Source organism: Anabrus simplex, chromosome 11, assembly GCF_040414725.1.
Source record: "Anabrus simplex isolate iqAnaSimp1 chromosome 11, ASM4041472v1, whole genome shotgun sequence".
In the NCBI taxonomy this organism is placed as follows: Eukaryota; Metazoa; Arthropoda; class Insecta; order Orthoptera; family Tettigoniidae; genus Anabrus; species Anabrus simplex.
In genome coordinates, this window is record NC_090275.1 from 42250207 (window position 1) to 42268605 (window position 18399).

General features: G+C 38.6%; 1 protein-coding gene across 1 annotated transcript in view; it reads right to left on the minus strand.

Moving 5' to 3' along the window:
• Positions 1 to 18399, minus strand: part of LOC136883412 (speckle targeted PIP5K1A-regulated poly(A) polymerase) — a 59215-nt gene that overhangs the window by 20124 nt on the left and 20692 nt on the right. Inside the window, exons 4-5 of the mRNA XM_067155682.2 lie at positions 16618 to 16735; positions 6501 to 6592 (exon numbers count right to left, since the gene is read on the minus strand). Of these exons, the coding sequence (XP_067011783.2) occupies positions 6501 to 6592; positions 16618 to 16735 (210 nt within the window). The remainder of the gene's footprint in view (positions 1 to 6500; positions 6593 to 16617; positions 16736 to 18399) is intronic.

Here is an 18399-nt window from a genome sequence, read left to right on the forward strand (position 1 = left end):
TATTATACACACTACTGACAAAATGAGCACTGCACTGCATGCGACTGTCTGGAAATGTTAAAAGCACATGTCTGGGTGATCACTAACAGTACTTCAGCCAGCCAGACAGACAGCCAGCCGAGTCAGGCGTGAAACCAAAATTCAAGAAGACATTCTTCCTGTCACAAATTAAGAACTAAGCAAGATAAAAACTTCGGGATTGTTTTAAAAATAACTTCCATATCTGAAGTCCATTTGCCTCGCTTTGACCCCCCATACAAATTCAATAGGAAAGACGCTGGCCAGCGACTGACTTTTTCGTGTCTGCACATAAAAATCCCTGAACATGACTGAAAATAAATGCATATACTGCATTTTGTTGTCACTTAAATTTAAAAATAAACCTTTCTACATCGAGCTGAAATGTTTCTTTACCAGCAGTGAAAAAATTAGGAAAATCATGAATATAAAATAGGAGTTATGACATAATAAGTTCTATGCAATGAAAATTTTGCATTTGGCGTAACTTTCCATTATATTACCATTTTCACACTAAATTAATTTTTTTACATTTTTTTTGTTAACGGCATCATATGCGCCTTAAAATTCTATACATAACACGATATTCACCCATTTTAACCGATAACATTCTAATTTACGGATATTTGGCAAACCCGTTGCATTAGAGTAGGACAGCGCTACCCGCAAAACATGGGAGAAGGAAAGAGACAGAATTATCCCATTACTGCTGTACTGCAATTTAAGGTTGGAACGCTCTATATATTGATGACTTCATGCATTCAAAAATGAAGGTATTAGAAATTTCCACTGGAGCTTATAAAAGGGTCTAAAAGAAAAAGAAAATATAAGGAATTTTAAAAATGTCAAATGAGAATTGAAATTATTTGTGCAAATTGGAAAAGACACGTATTTCTGAGTACTTACTCCCTCACCAGTCTTCCTGTTGGATGATCAGCTTGCAGACAGCCTTGTGTTATACTGAAAACAGCCGATCGGCAGAGGCGTGTGGCAAGCATTTGGCCGGAGATAGGAGGGAGTTGAGGGAAAGAAGTAGCGAAACTGTGTATAAATGTTACGTTTTTTATTCTCTTTTGACATTTTTAAATTCATCAGATTTTTTTAGACTCTTTCATAAGCTTCACGTACACAATATGAAAAAGGCAGAAACACAGAATATAAATAAATATAGTACAATGATAATGATAATGAAAATGGCTGTATAAATAAACTACAGCCCAAAGCAGTTCTCAAACGTGGATAAGCATGCTTAGCACTCTCAACAATACAACTGTAGCACCCAAAATGGCAGGCTCACCTGTTAACAAACGAACTTATTTAACGTCAAAAACTTCATACTGAAAAAAGATTTACATTCAAAGATAAAGGGTAGGATTCTCCACCTGTTCAATACAACTTAAAATGTGATATAAATTAAAATGTCACATTATTATTAATTTTTAGGTACCGGTTTTGGCATTTTTTTATGTCATTATCAGCCTAAGGGTTAAGCAAACAAGGACATTGAGTAAATTAGATATGTATATACACAAATAAACCTTCTAAAAGTCTAGCAATTTATAATTGCATCACAACATAAAACATTTGACTGCATAAAAATCTGATATATACATTATAACAAAGTTCTAAACAAAAGGTAAAATTGATCTATGTACAGCTCTGTGCATTTCTATCACCTGGTGATGTTAAATGCTACGATTGTGTATAGGGTTACAGTAGCCAACAAGTTTGTATAAAATCTTCTGTCTTGACTATCTACACAGCTGATTAAAATTAGACTATTGACCTTGGAGCAATATATCAAATCTTTTTGAACGTTCTATCATGAGAGGTTTCAGCATACAAGGTGCATTCCATAAATAATGCGACCAAATTCATAAAAAATCATTTATTGAATATATTCATACAAATAATAAAAAATCTTCAAAATAACACCCTCTTGCGTCGATACACTTCTGGAGGCGGTGTTTCCATGCCTGGAAGGCCTTTTCCGGAATGTCCTTTAGATCAATTTAAGATTATCAAAATTTTATTAGTCAACCTATTCAATACAAATGATATTTGCAAAGTTAGGACTTACATCCTATTAAAATAAGGTCTAAAGGGACATGAGTATAAAAAGGCTGGTGATGCCCTTTTAAAGGGCGAAACATGTGTATAAAAAGGCTGGTGATGCCCTTTTAAAGGGCGAAACATGTCCCTTTAGACCTTATTTTAATAGGATGTAAGTCCTAACTTTGCAAATATCATTTGTATTGAATAGGTTGACTAATAAAATTTTGATAATCTTAAATTGATGTACATTTTCAATACGGACCAAATATGAAGTTTGTAACATGTAATGTCCTTTAGAGCCGATGTAACATGCGCCTGGATTCTTTCAATCGTGTCCCAATGTTTTCCTTTCATGACTCCTTTTAACCAAGGAAACAAAAAAACGTCAGCGGGAGCCAGGTCAGGGCTGTAGGGAGGCTGGGGAACCACTGGGGTGTTGGTCCTGGCCAGGAAGTCGTTGACAATGAAGGCGCTGTGACTCGGCGTGTTGTCGTGATGAACTTTCCACGTGTCCTTGATGTCGCTTCGGCAGCGCGAGACCCTCCTTTTCAGTCTTTTGAGCACTTCCGAGTAGAAAGCTGAGTTCACTGTAGTCCCGGTAGGTATGAATTTGTGGTGGACAATGCCTCTGACATCAAAGAAGACAACGAGCATGGTTTTGATCCTGGACTTGCTCATGCGTGCCTTCTTGGGACGGGGCGATGATGGGGTGTGCCACTCTGAACTCTGCCTTTTTGTCTCAGGGTCGTACTAAAAAATCCATATCTCATCACCGGTGATAACTGAGTTAAAAAATTACGATCATTTTCACACATTTCCAACATTTCTCGGCACCGAAGCACTCGCATGTCCTTTTGTTCGTTGGTCAACACTTTTGGGACCAGTTTGGCACACACCTGCCTCATGTTCAAATCTTCGGTCACAATGCGGAACATGGTTGTTTTTGCCATTTTTAGAGTTTGTGCTATCAATTGAAGGCTCAGCCGTCTGTCAGAGTTCAAACAATCGCGCACATGCGCCACATTTTCGTCGACTCGTGAGGTAGATGGCCGTCCACTGCGAGGTTTGTCGGTGATCTCTTCTCGGCCTTCCATGAACGACTTGTGCCATCGGAAAACTTGTGTTTTGGACAAACAATCAGTCCCAAAGGCCTGCTGAAGTAATGGAAACGTTTCGGTGGCGGGCTTCCCAAGTTTAACGCAAAATTTGATAGCGTACCGTTGCTCTACAGAACGATCCATTGTGCCGTGTTACATGAACTCAAAACGAGCTTGATGGAAACGCATGTCCTGACTCTCCGGCAGCTCACTGCCGAATGATACAAAGAGCGTTTGAAGCTAACACCACCCTCCACCTAGCCCAGCAGGTTAGAACACGCTGCGGTGTACAGCTGCGTCAGAAATAAATTCGTCGCATTACTTATGGAACGCACGTTGTATATGCATTATTAGCTAAATTTTTCAGAGTATTACTATAAAGTTACAGAGAGAAGAGCATTTTATTGTCTGATTTTGTAAAGGAGAGGTTCCTCAATGGATAATAATTGGAGAGCCATCATATACTGGTTGGATTTTTTAGAATCAAGTAAAAGGCTTTCATGGCATGTATCTTGCTTAAATCTTACTGAAATAGCTTGACTAGTAGGCAAGATACATGCCATGAAAGCCTTTTACTTGATTCTAAAAAATCCGACCAGTATATGATGGCTCTCCGATTATTATCCATTAGGAACCTATCCTTTACAAACATCGGACAATAAAATGCTCTTCTCTCTGTTACTTTATAGTAATACTCTGAAAAATTTAGCTAATGATGCATATATGCTGAAATCTCTCATGATAGAATGTTCAAAAAGATTTGATATATTGCTCCAAGGTCAATAGTCTAATTTTAATCAGCTGTGTAGATAGTCAAGACAGAAGATTTTATACAAACTTGTTGGCTACTGTAACCCTATACACAATCATAGCATTTAACATCACCAGGTGATAGAAATGCACAGAGCTGTACATAGGTCAATTTTACCTTTTGTTTACAACTTTGTTATAATGTATATATGAGATTTTTATGCAGTCAAATGTTTTATGTTGTGATGCAATTATAAATTGCTAGACTTTTAGAAGGTTTATTTGTGTATATACATATGTAATTTACTCAATGTCCTTGTTTGCTTAACCCTTAGGCTGATGATGGCATAAAAAATGCTGAAACCGGTACCTAAAAATTAATAATAAAATGTGACATTTTAATTTATATCACATTTTAAGTTGTATTGAACAGGTGGAGAATCCTACCCTTTATCTTTGAATATAACAAACGAACAACAACTTTACATGAATGACGACAAAAGAATAATAATAATTAATAATGTTTTACTGACTATTGTTGTTCGTTGAGGAGTGCTTTGTCCCTTGTTTTCCCGCTCATCTCCATCAGAAGGCATTACCACTGCATGATCATGAAGGCATCAAGTCTTTATAATCCTGACACCATGATTAGCTGGTTCAAGTCTCGATGGTGTAAAAAACAAAAAACAAAACAACTTTAACGTCACCATCAGAATGTTGGCTGGTAGGGTAGATGTGGTGGTATACAATTGCTAATCACTACATTGAGTGCCAAAAGGCTAGTACAATTCCAAACCTCATTGCTGTGTTCATATGGAACGAGGGCATTTGAAACTGCTGATGATAACAATCGGCTGGAGACATTGAGTCTTGAGTAGACCCCTTGGTGTTATTCAACAGGAACAGGCTATATGCCAACAATGGGTTTCCCCTCTCCCTCCCTCCCTCCCTCACCCCCACCACCACCACCACCACCACCACCACCACACATCTAGATGTGCAGATTTCCCATAGGCATCAACTATAAAGATCTGCAATATACCTCTCCAGAGGCCACACATCACATCACACACCAATTAAAAACTCTAGCAAGTCAATGATGGGTTCTCAACAGCTAGTACAAAATATACATAGAGAAGAGTCCCGCTTATCTAATGTAAGCGGGCGAGTGGGACGTTGGATTAGTAGGAATGTTGTTTAATACGGAAAGAATTATTATGAATGCTTACAGGTGTATTATTATTGACACAGTTAATATTTACATTCAATAAACAATACCATTAAAAATTTGAGCTAAAAAAGATATTGATACAGATTAAAATTTGTTTAAAAAAACTTTGAATTAGACTTTTGGTTGCCCAATTACTGCTTCTTTTTCCTTCCCCCCCCCCTCATCGCCCAGTTTGCATCCTCTGAAGATGTAACAGATGCTATTACAAGGGCTTTGAATTCTTCGTTGTTTGTAATTTTGGCATCACCTTCATCAACTACGTTTTATTCCTCTTCTGTTTCTTTTTCACCATTGTTAACAATGCTGACAATGTCTCCATCATTGAATCTTTATTTCCTTCTTTTTTAAAAATGTATTATGTCTTCATCAGTCCCTTGAAACTGGTTGTCAAGAACATACCTCCCGCGCATCTGCACATCGAAGGATTTGTTTCAGCAAGGGCAACATACTGTCGATGTTTTCCATGCTAATTTCTTCGTTTTCAGTATTTTTCTCTGAATCCTCACTTCACAAAATTTTCAAAAATTTTCCAATTGTACTGCTCCAACATTTTCTCCATCACTGTGCCACTATGTAAGCCATATCTTTCTGATTTAAACAACACAATTTCATAGTCACATCTACTCCTTGGTCAACAGTGCCCATCAAAGATGACTAAAGGTCTCTGCAGTATTTTCTTTTCACAATCTCCAACACAATTTGGTCCAAAGGCTGACAAGTTAGATTTTGGCAGCAGGAACATTGCTTTTATTTTTCTATCTCAAAGTTCACCTTCAATAAGATGAGTGGGAGCATTACCTAGTAGCAAAATGGTTTTACTCTTCACCCGCTTTTCCTGTAAAAACCCATAGGACAACAGAAGTTGTTTGGTGCACTAAGAGTCCAATCTGAGTTGGATGTGAGTGGTGCAGAGAATGAATGCAGAGTTTATGCCAATTCTTATGTGTAACTTTAAGAGATTTCTATTTTTAATGAAAATAGACCGGAATGTCAGGTAAGCAACTTTAAATTTTCGGTTCCCAGGACTAGCGGGAATTTGAAAATAATTTTTCAAATTCTGTTACTTCAAGATTTGTTCCAAGGCTACTTTCTGTGTTCCTCGAAATCATCTAAGGTTCAGATATAATGGTTAACAAATAAGATTTCAAATTAAGTGCATTTCTTAAATAGATGTAAGGAAATATGAATTTAGGAAAGGAAAAAAGTTTTTAAAAATAAATGGGTGCGAAGTACAAATGAAAGCAAATGAAGACAGTTCTACTACCCTACATATTAGCCCCATTTATGAGAAATTCTGGTCTCCCAGTAAACTTAATGGGAATTCCATTTACAAGAGAATACAAACTTACGAGGTGGGATAGCTTGAGGTCTGCGGGGCCGGGCCACTAGTCTTCTACCATACATGTACATTGATGTCCCGAGTACATTTCTAGCAGCTTGCCTAAAACAAAAATTCAATCATATAGGTTCTAACAAACTGCCGTACAACCTGAATAGATACGGATAATAATGAACCGATACATTTATTTTACATGCACATATCACTTAGTTAATTGTGCTTAACCATTTGGGAGGGTTTTGTACCAGTAATTGTGTGGGATGCTGACACCACCCCAGTTTTCAATTTGTTCTGTACCATGAATAGGGATAGTCTTTTATCGAATGGAATTTTACTGCATTTAGCAAAGCTATCTACACTATAACATTGCAGATAACATCTGATTATCACTCACCAGAGAGGAAGAAAAAAAAGATACAGTACTTTCAACCAAATAGTAGGGAAAGCACTTATGTTAGTAGAACCATAGTTTGTAGCAGATGTTAAGAAATCTCTTTGTTAAAAATAACAAATAATCTATTCAAACACAGTCGCACATAATGCTACATCAATGCCTCTCTCAAAGATACTGAAGGTTACAATAGGGTAGCCAACACCTTGTGTGATTTCTTGAGGGTTAACACTGCAGCCTGTGGTAAGCACATTCACAAAGCAGAGATGAGCCAAGCTGATCACACTAAACATGCAAGACAAAGAACATCGCTGAACAAAGAAAGATACTTGTATTGCATTACTTCCACAGCATTGGTGACCAGAGACGGTGGGGCGTGATAGTCGAGTCACATTGCCACTGGCTTCTCACCAAGTGCAGTCATGGTTTGAATCATGGATATTTTTTAAATTTACATAGTTGCACATGCAATGACTAGAGTTCTCCATTGATTCACTCATGGGTATTGACAACACATACAACACTGTGCCTCATCAGCTGTGGAATCTATATATTATTTTTTCTTTAACAATCTGCTTTACGTCGCACCAACACAGATAGGTCTTATGGCGACAATGGGATAGGAAAGGGCTAGGAGTAGGAAGGAAGCGACCATAGCGTTAATTAAGGTACAGCCTGGTGTGAAAATGGGATACAACGGAAAACTATCTTCAGGGCTGCCGACAGTTGGGTTCGAATCCGCTGTCTCCCGAATGCAAGCAGACAGCTAGGTGACCCAAAGCGTGCAGCCACTCATTTGGTTATATTATTATTAATATTATCATTATTATTATTATTATTATTATTATTATGATTATAATAGACACCATATGATATCCTTTGTGTCTCAATTGTTATTTTTATCATCAATCTTTTAGATGATATTTTTTTTACTAGTAGTTGAACATTGCACTAACACATCAAAGGTTTCAGCGATGGAAGGATGTGAAAGGGTTGGGAAGGGAGCGGCTATCTTAAGGGCTGCCGATGGTGGGATTCGAATCTACCATACCTTGAATGCAAGCTTACAGCCAAGCGAACCTCACCGCACAGCCAACTCGCTCCGTAGATGATGGTTTTCTTTATTATTCTTGTTATTATTAACCATATGAGTGGAAATCTTGCATAATTAATTGTTATTACCAAATTTGTTATTAACACTGGTACTTTATTATTAATATTATTTTACTAGTTTTAATATTATTATCCACGTCGATTACTGAAAATAAGTATGCACGGGTCGTTTTGCAAATCAGAACAACAGTGGTGACAGGGCCAAACCTTGATGAACACTGACTGGGACACAGAAGTTATGAAATGAAATGTCGTATGGCTGGGAGATTCCAGGATGGGTTCGGCTCGCCAGGTGCAGGTCTTTTGATTTGATACCCGTAGGCGACCTGAGGATGAAATGAAGATGAAGACAAACACATACACCCAGCCCTCTTGCCAGGGAAATTAACCAATGATGGTTAAAATTCCCGACCCTGCCGGGAATCGAACCCGGGACCCCTGTGACCAAAGAACAGCACGCTAATCATTTAGCCATGGAGCCGGACATACAGAAGTTATAAAACACTCCTGCAGAAGCTTGAACATAACTTCCTGGCTCTAGGTAAAGCAGCTGAACGCAGCTGATCAAGTATTCCACAACATTGCACTGTCAGAGAGCTAACCACAAGATAAAAAGCCTTTTTGTGATTTAAGAAAGCGAAATATAGTGGGTTGTTCTTTTCACAAAGCTTCCCAACTATAAGACATGCATCACGGATTGCATCAGTTGTTCCACAATTCTTCACAAAACCAGCTTGATTTTTGGTCAGCTGGATGATCTGACAAATCTACTTGACGAGAATGTGCTCAGACACTTTCACTGGTGTGAACCAAAGGTTGTACTGGGCGGTAATCGCCACATTCAGTAGAACGTCCCTTTTTTTTTTTGTATTTGGACACTGTGATGCTTTTGTTTCCAGTCATATGGCGTTCGTCCTTTTTCGACTCGTTTGGTTGAAGTCTTGACAACCAATATGCTAAATCTTACTTGAGAGCACCACAACTCTGCCCCGAAGTCATCTGGGCCAATGGCTTCTCCTGGCTTCATTTGACTTACAGCAGCCTTGATTTCAGCAACACCAACAAATGTGATGGGTCCCTCAAGGGCAGTACCAAATAGAAATGGAGGGTGCTTGAATTCTCCTGTAGAAATCTTCTCTAATTAACTTTACCAACATGCTTGTGCTTTCCTCCAATCAACAAGCATGTTTCATTATTAATGCAACAAAGGTGTCGGATATCTTACATTTTATGGTATCTGGATGTCCCGATCATCCTTGAGTGTCACATTTTGAGCAGATGTCTGCGTATGAAGCGGTGTTTGTTCCGGTTACAATCTTCTTTGATTTGCTACGAGCTATTTTGAAAGTTTTCCAATGCGAAGGTGTTCTGTTCTCCAGAAATTTGTGATTAAAATATTTCTTCCCATGAATTGCATCTCAGATTTCATAATTATGCATCTTTGCCGGTCCAACACAATCCTGCTTTGTAGTTCCAAGTACAGGCCATGCAGCTTCATCAAGCTTCATGAAGAGCCTTTTTCAAAATTGTCCAGCTTGCTCGATAGAAATAAAAATCTACAGTCTGTTTCCAGTCATTCGACCGGGTCAGGAATTGAATGAATGAAGCCCCCATCTAGCGGCAAGGATAGAAACTGTGCCGGCTGCCGAAGCCTATCGCCTCCTCTGGAGAAATGATGCGACAGATGAAATGATACTGGAGAGTGTTGCTGGAATGAAAGATGAAAGGAAAAACAGGAGTACCCGGATAAAAATCTGTCCTCCCTCTAGCAAAATCTCACATGGACTGACTAGGATTTGAACCACGGAACCCTTCCGCGACACCATCTGAGCCACGGAGGCTCTTGATAGATAGATAATAAAATGTATTTATCCTGGCAAAGTTAGGGATGGCTATCCCTGTCTTACACTTAACCAGTAACTAAAGTAGATTGATACACAACTACAAATCTAAACACAATAACCGATCATAAATTTAGATTACAGAGAACTATAGCTAACAGTAACTACTTATACATTAATAGTTATACGAGTCAATATTACAGAAACATAGTACAGTTTTGAAGAGATTCGTAAACACTAACGTTGTAAAAAAGAGATTACGAAACAAAGTAGAATTATTATACTTGCTGTGAGTTTTCACATGATTTGAGAAAGGTACAGGGGAAGGATAAAGTAGATGGAGTGAACAGGATAAAAGAGGAGGAGGAGGAGGAGGAAGAGGGAGTAGGCAAGTGATTATGTCTTACTGTCTTGCTATTTGTTTTTTCCATCAGATATTTTGTGCATGCTCATTTAATTTCTTGGACACTGACATCCCTCTGACATCTTGTGGCAGATTGTCCCATTAACTAATTGCAGCAAATGTGAAGGAATTACCATATACTGAGGACTTGTGAATAGGTACAGTAAGAATATGAACATTCTGTGCTCATGTTGTTTTCGTTGTGTAGAAAGAGATTATAGAAGCATTCTAGATATGAAGGAGAATTGAGATTCAAAAGTTTGTTGCAGTAAGGTTAGGCAGTGAAGATTATGTCTGTTATGTAAACGGAGCTAGCCGAGTTTGGTGTAGGACAATGTCACATGTCTGTGTTTTCAAGGTTTCACATGAACCTCACATATACATTTTGCGAGCATTGTAACTTCTGTACCGATTTGTCAGCGCCTTTGTTATAAATTATATTGCAGTAATCAAGAATTGATATAACTAGAGTATCAATGGATATTTTCTCGTTTTTAAAGGGAAATGTAAATCTGAACTTTCTGAGGGTGCAGTGATGCAAATATTCACCTGCAAGTTGATACCATATGTGCGGACCAGGTTAAATGTTCATCTAGCAAGATTCCAAGATTCTTTACAGTTTTACTGTAAGAAATGACTTTGTTGTGTATCTGTATCACTGCAAGAGTTGCTTGATCTGCTTCGGATAATAGTTGAAGATTGGCTGTAAGGATCATTTGGGATTTGTCAGGGTTGAGCAACAGTTCAATTCTCTGGTTTTCTCGTTGAATATCACCCAGAAATCATTTTTTGACCGTTGTGGTTAGGCCTGTCTGTGGTGCAAATGCAGTGAAGAAGTGGATTTTCCTACCATCTGCATAAATGGATTTTCCTACCGTCTGCATATGTAGACGATCTTCATTAAGCGGTCATCGCACTGCTGGACCGTGGAATTGGAGCCATCAAACTTTATTGAAGCAATAATGTGTACACCACTGGTTGTTCTGGGTGTAACAATGTAATTCAGTGCTCAAAACAATGTTCTGCATTTTCTGGTTTAGCACACTTTATAGTTGACTATGTGTACGTGCATTATACATTACAAAGGGCATGTACAAAGAAAGACATATCAGCTAAGCAAAAGCAACAGAAAAGCACAAAGCTTAAAATGTAAGATTTTGAACACAAAATCAATACTGCGTATAGCCACCCTGGGTCCTAGGGCATGCTTGAACATGAGGCATACTCAGCACCAAAGAATCAATGTTATTTAGGGGCAGATTATCCCACTCCTGGATAGCAGCCTCAGTCAGTTGCTGAATTTTCGTGGTCTTACCATTCGCTGTATGCCATGCATCTTAAGAAACCGACTGACCACTCTGGTTGACGGGCATGGGCATTATCATCTACTCATGTAAAGCCCTCCCCTGTTGTGGCAACAAAACCTATAACTAAGGTTTCTTTATGCACCACACAAGTCACATTACCCTGGCTAGAAACTAGAGGAGTACGCTGACCAAACATGATCCCACCTCAAAACATGATGGAATCTCTTGTTGCTGACTACGCTCCAGGATGAAGAGCTCATTCCATCTCACACTGGACTGTCTCCACACACTAATGCTCCTGCTGTATGGATGCATGCTTATCAGAAAAGAACATATGCTTCCACTGTTCCTAATGTCATGGGCTGCAAATTTGCACAGGCCTCCTTGTAAAAGTCCTCCATTGTGCAGTCGATTTTGCTCTGTCTGACCAGACACATTTACAGCGGTGGTGCACGCTTGGGCAAAGGCTCAATTCTCTAAATTACAGCCTAGGTGACACATAATATAAGGATATACAGCGATAACACCACCATCAAATTAATGTTACATATTATCTATAAATTTTATGATCACACAGCATTTTTCACAATATCCTCTCACTTGTCTGATGTTTTAAAAGTAACATATAAAACTAAATCTGTTTAATTTTTTCCACCCATGTCAAGAAAATAGAACAGTACTTAAAACTATACACTTTTCATGTAAAATATATCAAAATCAAAAATTGAAAACCATTTCCATCCAAGACAACAAATTTAAAAAGGTGAAACTCGCCAAGAAGAAAATACGTAAATATTCACAAAGATATATTTCTGTTTATTGTAAAGTCTTCTTATTTCAGCAAGATCAAATATATCAATTTTGCAAATAACTTTTGTATATAACATTGGATGAATAAATGGGGAATAATGCAAGGAAAATTGCTTTACAAGCCTTAAAGGATGCAAAAGTGCAACGAACAAAGGAACGGTTAGCAGTTTATGCTAGGTTAAGAAAAGATCATAAAGTCATTGACGTAGAATCTAAGAAACAGTTCAGAGAGAAGGAAGAGAGACTACTAATTGAGGAAGTGAAACAGAATCCATATAAAGCCCTTCACCCAAGGCAACGATCATTCCCAAAGAATATACCGATGAGTGTATGGGAGACACATCTAACTGCAATCCTACAGGAGAGAGATACACGGCCGGTTAAGTTTCATTTACCCCACACGGAGGCTAGCGTCCATTACGAGGAATTCACACTTGATGAAATATCAGATACCATCTATAACCTGAAAGACAAGAAAGCATGTGGCCCTGATCTCTTATTCAACGAACATTTGAAAGCTACTTTCCCAGTGTTACAGAACTCGATATCACTACTGCTAAACGAATGTTTGCGTCAAGGTAGAGTACCAGAAAGTTGGAAACGATCGACAATTAAGATGTTATATAAAGGGAAAGGTGATACAGCAGATCCCAATTCTTATAGAGGTATTGCACTGGAGTGTATTCTCTTAAAGACCCTGACTGCTTTAGTCCATAAACGCATTACAGAGTTCATTGCGGACAAACTCCCAGATTCTCAATTTGGTTTTAGGAGTGGTAGGTCAACGCTTCAGGCAGTTCATTGCCTTCAACGGGACATAGAGGAAGCCTTGGATCAACCTAGAGGAAAACTTCATGCCATCTTCATTGATTATTCAAAGGCTTTTGACACGATTGACAGAACTATTCTATTAGAGAAGTTACAAAATATCACCGAACATAGTTTCTATCTTCTTCCACTAATCAAAGATCTGCTCACCAGCAATTGGATAGAAATCAGTGACGGCATTGCCAGATCAGGTCCTATTTTACAAACTATTGGTGTACTCCAAGGTGACCCGTTGAGTCCGCTCTTCATTATTGCAATGGCAGACATTACAAAATCGATAACGTCTAGTAATGTCAAATTACTCATGTATGCAGATGACATGGCCTTAACATCCATCTCAGAGTCTGACCTGCAAAGTAATTTTAACAAAGTGAGTAAATGGGCAGAAGATACTAAGCTGAGACTGAATGAGGATAAGACCGTCTCGATGACTTTTAGGAGAGGAGGCAAGAAGGGAACATTTTACTATGGGGACCGGCAGTTAAGATCAGTATATCAAGTTTCCGGTACTTGGGGATAACATTTCAATCGGCTGGAAAACAATTTTCCCTTCATGTCAAAGAAAGACTAAACACAGCCATTAAAGCAATGGGTGACATCAAACTTCTCAGCAGCTTGTCACTGACGACGACCATAGAGTTGTTTCATCTCAAAGTCAGTCCAGTTGCGTCCTACGGAAGAGAAAACATATGGGTGCATCTTACCAAGGCACAATTGCAAAGTTTAGAGAATGTAAAATCAGCATTTCTTAAAAGAGTACTTTGTCTATCTAAGTACACTCCTTCGCACCTCGCTTACGTACTGACAAGAGAACTGTTCTATGTAGAAGAGCTGCGTCTGAAGTTCCTGCTCCCCACCACCACGGCGTATAAGGCACTACTGCAGGAACTTCTTCAAAAGAGGAACAACATATCGGACAATTTTTACCTCAGTGACGCAATGATTAATTTAGAGTGGATGCAAGGAGGTTATAAATTAAGACATATCAACAAGGCTCGCCGTGCATGGATTTCACCATAAACTGTGTGAATCCAAGCAATTTCATGACCCCTGCCACGACTGTAAGTGCAGAAGATGTGGTGAACTCTGTGAGAGATACCATGTACTAAAGTGCAAATTGAGAACAGAATCTCTGAGAAACTTTTGTGAGTCAGTGTAATACTTTGTATACTTGTATTCATGCACATTGTGCGCAATTAAATATTTATAAATGGGGAATAATGGCTGAAACCTGGGTGGGTGTGATGTGGGCCCCACACTGAAAGACTGCCATGTGATAACCTCCACGCCAGAATAACTCAAAGAAAATTCTATTATACATGTGACATAGCACACCGATCCCACCAAAAATAATTCGAGCAAAATATTCCAAATTCTACCACCAGTGTGTCCCTTAGTTGAACTGGTGGCCCACTCCTCACGGGGAGGATGAAATGTCAACTGGAAGAAGGAAAGGAAGACAGTCTGCCACTGCTAAGCAACTTCTGGGAAAGGTGTGCCACTCCAACTGACGAGCCTCCTGGCATGTCTGGGGTGAAATGCTTTGCACCCACAAGGCCTAATATCCCAAAATTTCTGCGATTTTTTGTTACGTGGGCATGACTTATGAGCTATAAAATGACATTTTAATATCATTTTAGCAACAAACAGAAAAAAATTAATGCTATAATTGCACACATCTCATTATATCTAATAGAATTTTTCACTGATTTCCTGTTGCTGTAGGGGTATTTTAAGATTGATCTTCATTTGGGACTGATGATAGTTACTTAGAATCTGTGAAATGGCAATGAGAAAACAATCCTTCTGCACAGGCAACGCCGTTCACAGATTCTGTTACTGTAAGCGCCCAATACTAAACTCCGTTCACAGACTCTGTTAATTGGCAGTGAAAAAAACAATCCTTCTGCAGAGGCAGTGCCCAATACTAAACTCCGTTCACAGAATCTGTTGAGTGGCAGTGAAAAAACAAGCCTTCTGCGCAGGCAGCACCACAGCTGGCTGGTACAATATGTAGTCAGTGCAAAACGAATGGAGTGAAAAACCATTAATATAAATTTAATTTAATCCAAGTCAAATTTCTTGTAGATGCAGACAAATTGATAAAAACTCAAATGTGAAGGAAATCTTTCAGTTACCAGCTCTAACAGACGGCACGATGTACAGTCACAAAAAATTTAAGGGACTTGCACAATGGGAGGCATTCCTACAACAAAAAACGGTATCGGAGCCCCTATATCTTTAGCAAAGGAAACCTCGAGGAAGAAAGCAAAACTTGCATAACAAAATTCAATCTATCATCTGGTGACAACCTGGTGAATCCTAAAGATGGATATTTAGACACTTGGAAGATCAAAGGGATATTAAGTGACCTGAAATTTAAGAAGTGATGCAATCTCCCTCACAAAGGTAAAGGATTTATACCCTTTTTAAAAACATCCAACTTCCAATAAATGGGTCAGCCATCTCAAAGGATTATCACACAGCAAATGGAGAGACAGCCTCAGGATGACGGGGAATGTAACAGCAGTTCGTGTTGTGCCTGGTAGGGCCATGGACAGGAACCACTGTTCAACAAGACTGAAACACTTGCACATGCCTTTGGTTTTTGCAAGCACAATGAAACTCTGAAAACTGCTTGATATTATCAATTAAGAACCTTCACCAACTAGGCCCTCAGAAGAACCAGATTTACCCTCCATGAAAAGACAGGGTTTGGCAGAGAATAGAAGTATCGAAGGATCGACATGATTGCCTACAAAGACAACAATGTAGTATATATAATTGATCCAACCACATGCTTCAAATCCTCTGTGAATCAACTTGATATTGTTGATCGTGTGAAGAAGCAAATATATGAGCCCACAATTCCATTTTACAAGCAAGTATACAACCTAGAAAAGATCTGTCATAGGCTTGCTGATTGGGAGCAGGGGCAAAATATCCTGAACATTTGTTGAGTTCTGCAAGACATTCCACCTACCAAAATCTTTGATAAATAACACTGCACTTTCTGCTTTACAATAATCAATAAGTATGTTAAGAAACGATCATTGGTGATTTTTAAAAAATTGGTTGGGTCTCAAATTCAAATTCAGTAGATTGTTTTATTTATTTTTCCATTATACAGTTTTAGCTGGTACTAAGTATACTTTGCCTTTTAGGCAGCCTCTAAATTGAGGAAGAGTTACTATGTAATAAACATATGTACTTCATAGATTCTGTGAACTGAATGTGGATGCTTAGAAAACCTAGGAAATACTTTAAATTACAGTAGAACATCTGGCAGTGAATAGACTAATTTTCAAGCCACCTGATATGGATAACTTAAAAATATCTTGAACATTTGTTGAGTTCTGCAAGACATTCCACCTACCAAAATCTTTGATAAATAACACTGTACTTTCTGCCTTAAAATAATCAATCTTACTAACCTATCTTTGTACTGAAGCAATAAGAAATTCTTTCCTGGAATGTGAATAAATTCCACAAGCTTCCCAAAATTTGAGAAGTAATATCGTAGGTCTTCAGATCTTACATCGACTGGGAAACCTGAAAGAAAAACAGACTGTTACCATCAGTTGAATTTAATAGGGCCATCATTTACAAATACATAACATATGTACCTTAAAACTCATTGGTTACATTGTATTTACTGGTTATTTTAAATATCTGTATGATGGTAAAGTGCACGTAAATGTTCAATACATTTACTGCCATTCATGGTCAACTGTGAGAACTGTGCAGGGCAACAACCTCTGTCAGTGTTGCCACAGAGAGTTCAAGACTCTTGGTCACGTCCTGGGAGCCTGTCCCCTTGGTAAACTTCTAGACAACTCTGATCATCAATTGCTTATGCCCTGAAAGAAAAGGGATATTCCAACTTCGTGGAGGTACCTGGTCTCTCTATTAAGGGTAGTAATAGGCAGATTGATATCAGCGCCTTTATACCGAACTCGTCTCAAGGATACATCACATAAACTCCCATTAGATTTGAGACCAATGAGAGCCAGCCTGAAAAAGTAGAAATGAATGATAAGAGTATAACAGAAGTATCATCTGAAAACCATTACAATATTTGGTTTGATGAGCGATGCCACAAGGATCATTCAACATTCTTTTCAGAATTTTTGCAAATAGTTTGGATTGTTGAAGGTCTTCATGATAAACACTGCAACAACTGTACTGATGGACTCACTCACTCTTTGGATCACAAAAATTTGCCTGTGATGCTGAATTAATAAATCTCTGGTCAGGGTACCCTTTGTCTCCATGGCAGTCGCTTACATTGGATTCTTTGAATTCGATATCAAGTAATTTAGTAAAATACTCCTCCCTCTGTGTCCAAATTTGCCCTGTATCTGTCCTTACAAATTTTGTATCTTCTCTCCTGTTTACTTTGCTTTTAACCAATCCAGACAACACTTTCTTCCTTCCTGTAACATCCTCTCGCAAGGTTTCAGTGACGTTTTCCCAGCACTTCTGTTTCTCTTCCTGCACAATCTCCTGATATGTGTTCTTTGCTTCATGATACTTTTGCCTACTCTCCATATTTCTACCTCCTACCCAGCTCCTCCATGCTTTTTTGTTTTTCTATCACTGCATCCCTTACTTTGTTATTCAACCAGCATGTCTCTTTTTCCCTGATACTCTACCACATATACCTTCTGCATATTTCATTGTTTGAACTTGGCCCATTCCTCCTAACTCTGCCAACCTCTCCTTTAGGAATTGCTTTTTCAGTTCTTCTTGGAATTCTTTTTTTTTTTTACAAGTTGCTTTACGTCACACCAACATAGATAGGTCTTATGGCAACAATGGGATAGGAAAGGGCTAGGAGTGGGAAGGAAGCAGCCCTGGCCTTAATCAAGGTACAGCCCCAGCATTTGTTGGTGTGAAAATGGGAAACCACGGAAGAACATCTTCACGACTGCCAACAGCGGGGTTCAAACCCACTATCTCCCGAATGCAAGCTTACAGCCGCGCGCTCCTAATTACTCGATCTCTTGACTTTTCTTGTGCTTCCTTTTCCTTTAATATCCATACCTTTATTTTTATTTATCTTATCTCTTTTCATTTCCCTATTTTACCAAGTCTTAATTCAGCTACTACAATTTTATGATCTCCTTCAAAACCTTCTCTTGGCATAGCTGTCATATCTTTCAATTGTCTGCGTCTCTCTCTCTCAACTAAAATCAGATCAATCATAGTTTTTG